General features: G+C 44.4%; 1 protein-coding gene across 1 annotated transcript; it reads right to left on the reverse strand.

Annotated features, from left to right (window-relative positions):
• Positions 1-370: 370 nt before the first annotated feature.
• On the reverse strand, positions 371-5,255 carry LOC127767988 (probable serine/threonine-protein kinase At1g54610). Its single transcript, XM_052293486.1, has 7 exons — positions 4,788-5,255; positions 4,422-4,706; positions 3,990-4,307; positions 3,091-3,318; positions 2,336-2,436; positions 1,309-1,423; positions 371-1,020 (listed from the first exon to the last, which is right to left on the reverse strand). Exons 1-7 carry the CDS (start codon positions 5,145-5,147, stop codon positions 742-744), a joined length of 1,686 nt encoding a protein of 561 aa, XP_052149446.1. The 5' UTR covers positions 5,148-5,255; the 3' UTR covers positions 371-741.
• Positions 5,256-5,537: the final 282 nt, after the last annotated feature.

The raw sequence follows: 5,537 nt of genomic DNA on the forward strand, positions 1-5,537 counted from the left end.
GAGATGAAGATCAGCAACAAATAACTAACCTTGCTAGACTCTTAAAATTCTTATTGAAAGTAGACTGGGAGTCCGCATTTTCGTTTTTGTTTCATTTTTGAAAAGCTTCTGCATGCTACTACGATGCTATCAGGTAATTGACAGTTCACCTCTCTCTCATAAAAATGAAATAGTTCAAACTATCATATCAAAAATGTTGTGTATAGGTTGACGTGAATTCAAGTTCAAATTAACAATAAACTTTCCCCGAGAAATATGAGCAATGATTCATTCTAAAAGAAAGAAATAATATTGATTATAAGCATTAAAGGTGTACCATCTTTGCTGCAGTACAACTGGAAAATTCAGGTCACCATGCAACAGACCAATCAAAACACAAGATTTGCTTTGGATCGATGAGGAATGATTACACAGGTTGCAATTGAAGAAAGGTGTTACAATGGAAGGGGATGTCCTGAAATGCTAGAGATCTAAGCTTCCACTCAAATGAATCTAACACCAAATGCACCAGGGCTATAAGAATTGAAAAACAGAACCTAATGTACACAGGTAAACTACCTGAGCTCCCTCCACAGCCTATACAACCGATGTTCGAAAAATAATCCAATGACAATAAGTCAAGAAGAAATCAAGTTATCATCGCATGCCTCGTTTGCGAAACAGCGCATGGTAGCTGCTGAGGAGTATTTTCTCCATAACTGAAGACTCTGTCTATAAATATTACTCTTCAGTTCCTTTTCCTTACCGAGCACGGGCAGTGGATGGTTGTTTTGATGAGCGGCCAAACTTGTGTTTCCATTTCTGTTTCCCAACTGCAGAGAGATCAGCCAAAGGACCGGACCAAGTAGGAACAGAGCTTTTCTCTTGTGTAAATACAGTGCTAAACGAAGAGGGATCTTGGGGTTCGTATAACGGGTCCATGTGATTTGTAGAAACCAAAGAGACCGCACCATCCTGATGCGGAGGAGGAAACTTTTCACTCTTGCTTTTTGCATTTGCATGTGTTATTAATCTCCTTTTCTGTAAGATATAAATAAATGGGACAAATTAGAGACATTGCAAAATTTACATTAAGAGAGTGCCGGGCTCCATTTTGGGCCATAGTAAATCAAATGAGACTAGTATAGGTAAGACAAGAAAATAAAGTGGTGATAAAGTGTTACTGCGACGGAGATGAGACTAAGCAAGTGGTTTCACCACCTCCACCTTAAATTTAGATCGCTAGCCTAGTCTTTAAGTAAAACAGCTCAAAGAAACAAAAACTAAAACACTACTGGAATTAGTCAGGGAGCAAGTATGTTCACATACATCGATATTTATTTGAAGTTCAGCATTTGCCTCTGGAGCCGGTACTGCCCTAGGTCGATCGCGCGTTTTTGTCTTCTTAGCTCCATCATTAGTCCTACCGCCAGCAGCTCTCAAACTGTTGATCATGCCATGAATAGGTCAGGTAGCAATCAAATATTTCTATACACGCTCAACTCACATGAGAGCATGGACAGAAAACATGAATCAAACATCAAATATACTAGGATATGTGGACATTTGGATCACTTAGTGAGCAAAAATTCTAAATAGCTGAGCCCAGATGGTGAGAGACTGACTATCAGCCCAACGATGAGGCATGTGTCAGACAAATTCTGTGAAATCCAGGGACATTAGTACCACAGCAGTATGTCTGCTTAAAGTTTCACCTAAATCAGCACTTGCATTGCACTAAAATTACATTTGGGCAATGCTTTCATAATTTGATTATATATAACTTTGCTGCATGAACATTGTGTGCCATCTCTTTAGGATATATTTATATGCTAATAATATTGCTTACGGGAAAAAAAACATCCATATTAATACCAAATATCAACAAACTTTTGGTGAACTTTACTGTTTTAGCACTTATTAGTCATTTTCTTGTAATCCGACAAAAGAGAGTGGCTTCCATTCTTTTTATAAAAAAAACAAAAGAAAGAGAGAGTGACCCTGTTATCTGAAGACAGCACTTTGTACAAATGTTTCTTTCGAAAATAGTGAAATTGTTTTTAGTTTATTGAACTATTCCATATGCATACCCAAATATTAGAATAAATACATGTTTTTTCTTGTCGTAGGTATTAAACCCGAGCAAGCACTCAAGTATCCAACCTAGGTCCCCAGAAAAATAATGTGCCATTTGATAAGCAACAGTTATATGTTTTAAGTTAAAGATGCTATTTCTCAAATGCCAATTTAAAAAGAAAGTGCTACAACCACAGAGTGTCCAGTACTAGAGAGACAGCCAAGGACCAAAGCGAATAACAAACAAATAGTAAAACTAATGAGTATCAAGGTGACAAACCGTCTGGCTTCTTCATCTCTTCGTTTTGCATCCATTTCTTTGCTTGGAGGATATGCTGGGAGACTCGATGGTTCACATGCATAAGGTTCAGTTGTAAAGAACTGCATAGATTGTAATAAGCAATTCTTTAGTAAAAGTGTAAAGCAATGCTACATAATTTCAACAAAGATGACAATAAACAGATCTACTTCACACATTATCCAGTGAGATATGTCATTCAAACCAAATGTATGCTATTGAAATTCGAAAATCAGACTTGCAGTTATAGAGTGCTACTATAGCCTAGATTGATAATATCTGGTAGGAAGATGCTTCCATGCTCTTTATAAATCAATAAATCATACTTTATTAAGCAAATAGAAGGCCTAAATTGCAGCCACCTCTAAATAAGATACAATGGTCCAAATGAGATCACAAGCATCATAGTGTCATATTGCACAAAAGAATTAGTCATGTCATACTTCTTGGAATATGGGATAGGATGCAGAAAAAATATAGTGGTCATAATGCTTGCAAGTAAATTATTGGCTATTGGCTAAATCTACACTAGTAGCTACCCAGAACAAAATCTAGCCAAAGCACCATGTTCTGAAACCCCAATTGCAAACTAAGTTATTGCAATGAAAACGTAAATCGCCTACACCCAAGATTTTCTAAAAATATTGTGCTCATAGAGGGCAATGACTTTGAGGCAAACACAGAATCGCAGATTTCAGAACTTCAAACTGTGTCGTAAGACACCAAAGCCAACTTACATCACTTCTTAATGCAGAAGTCGCTGTTAAACGATCAGCTGGATCAATTGCGAGCAGTGTTTCAATCAATCGCAGTGCTGACTGTGGAAAATCTTTGTAAGTCTCTGATATTCGCCTTTTGTATGGTTGTTGAGGCTTAAATATTGTTGCATGAGGTAGCTTGGACTTTTTCCAATATTCTTCTGTGGGGGAGCCGCACAGCTTAAAAATTTTATGCAGCTGTTCCACCTAAAAGGGACAGATGATTATTAAATAAAATAAACATGGAACATAAATACAATTGGCATTCATTGGATTGGCTGGAATGAACAACATTACGTGCATGAACAGTGCAACAGGTCATATTGGATCTAGCATAATCTCAAGTACGAATAAAAAAATATAGTACAAAATAAGGGTTCCTTTGGAACACGGGATTGAAAAAACGAAGGAATAAGAAAGTCACAAGATTGCAAAACACGGGAATCAGATGAGTGAGATAGAATCAAAAGAAATTTTCCAAGAGGTTGGAGCTCTTGCTAACTTTCCTCCGAAATCTCCATAGGATTGTACATTCCATAGGAATTTCAAAGGAAAAGATAGGATTTAATCCTTTGTTTCAAATGCCTTCCTAGGATTTTTTCCAATAGGATCGAAATCCTCCATATTTCCTATGTTTTTCCTACAAACCGAAGGGGGCCTAAAAGTGTAATACGTTGAACATGTGGTACTACAGATAAAGTTAGAACTTTTGGTAGAGCAACGTTTCCAGTTTCCACATGAAAAGCTACTGGTTTTATCAACCACTATGTTTACCTAAATTGAAACTAGTTTAGCACTCCAAGGCCTCCGACCAAATTGAATACTGTTTCAAGGCATTACAAACTGATAATCAGACAATTCAGCATGCTGTTGCTAACCTCAGTACGGCCTGGCATAATAGGCCTCCCAGCCAACAACTCGGCTAGAATACACCCCGCGCTCCACAGGTCGACGCCCACCCCATAATCCGTGGAGCCCAAAAGCAACTCCGGTGGGCGGTACCACAGCGTCACCACCCTGCTCGTCATCGGCTGATTCTTGTTGGGATCGAACAGCGACGCCAGGCCGAAATCTGCGATCTTCAGCATGCCATTGTTATCCAACAGCAGGTTCGACCCCTTGATGTCGCGGTGCAGCACTCCATTGTTGTGGCAATGCTCCAGCCCGGACAGCAGCTGGTGCATGTAGCACTTAACCTGCATGTCAGCATGCCATGGAAAACCTCAATTAATTCCACGACATTGCGCGTTATGGTGCCGGAACATGAGGCTTGCATGCACAAAGATCTTGGCGGGGGGGCGGGGGGAGACCTGTGGCTCGGTGAAGCTGATGTCGGGGCTGGCGGCGAGGCCGGCGAGGTCGTGCTCCATGTACTCGAAGACGAGGTAGAGGCTGCAGGACATGCGGGAGGTGACGAGGCCCTCGAGCTTGACGACGTTGGGGTGGTGGAGGCGGCGGAGGATGAGGATCTCGCGGGCCATGAAGCGGACGCTCTCGGGCTCCAGGTTGTCGAACCGCACCTTCTTGAGCGCCACGATCTTGCCCGTCGCCGTGTCCCGCGCCTTGTACACGTTGCTGTACGTCCCCTGCCCGATCTGCGCCACCGACAACACCGCGCGCTGTTGATGAGCTCAGCTCGCGACAATGGCGAGCGCGAGGGCGGGGGGAGCTCGTACCTTGTCGATCTTCTCGAAGGAGTCGGCGCGGCGAGGGGTCCAGCCGTCGATGGCCTCGCCGACGACGGCGGAGAGCCAGGCGGGCCAGCCGGCCGCCACCTGCTCCCCGCGCGCCCTGTTGGCGAAGCTCCCCCCGAGCCCGAGGCGGGCCGCCTCCGCGGCGGACCGCGACGACCGTGCGCGCCTCTCCCTCCTGGCCGGCTTCGGCGGCTTCTTCTCCTCCTCCTCCTCCTCCTCGGCCGCCGCCTTCTCGGCGGCGACGGCGGGCGGCTTCTCCGGGGCGGCGGGCGGGGGCGGGGGGTCGGGCTGCTGGGGGTGGTCGGGGGAGGGGGCGGAGGGGCGGCCGTGGACGCAGCCCATGGGAGGGGAGGGGAGTCGGGGGGTCACCAGCGGCGGCGGCGGCGCATGGGGTGGAGGCGAGTGGGGAGTGGGGAGTGGAGTAAAGCGGAGTGAGGTGTGGGGGACCGAGCTGGATGCCTGGCTGGCTTGGTTGGCTGGGCTGCCCGTGGAGGCTTTGACTCTCTCGCTCGCTCGCTCGCTCGCTCTACGTGACTCTGTGCAAGTACAGTGTCAGCTCAGCTGTCCGTGCCGTGCTTGGAGGATTTTGTGGATGTGGATATGTGTTTCCAGGCCTATTTTTTTCATTCGTAATAATTTATTATTATCCTTAAATTAAATAAATAGTGATCCATCCGTCTCATGAGGAGTGTATTTTTAGTTTTTTGATACAACATTTGGATTTTCGTCTTA

This window comes from Oryza glaberrima, chromosome 3 (genome assembly GCF_000147395.1).
Source record: "Oryza glaberrima chromosome 3, OglaRS2, whole genome shotgun sequence".
NCBI classification, from domain to species: domain Eukaryota; kingdom Viridiplantae; phylum Streptophyta; class Magnoliopsida; order Poales; family Poaceae; genus Oryza; species Oryza glaberrima.

What these genes read in the sequence shown, in the direction of transcription:
- LOC127767988 (XM_052293486.1), bottom strand. Translation starts at nt 5,147, where the DNA reads ATGGGCTGCGTCCACGGCCGCCCCTCCGCCCCCTCCCCCGACCACCCC. An exon ending in CCTTCGAGAAGATCGACAAG is followed by an intron (nt 4,707 to 4,787) that starts GTACGAGCTCCC and finishes TCGGTGGCGCAG; the next exon opens with ATCGGGCAGGGGACGTACAG. An exon ending in CTTCTGCATTAAGAAGTGAT is followed by an intron (nt 2,437 to 3,090) that starts GTAAGTTGGCTT and finishes CAATCTATGCAG; the next exon opens with TTCTTTACAACTGAACCTTA.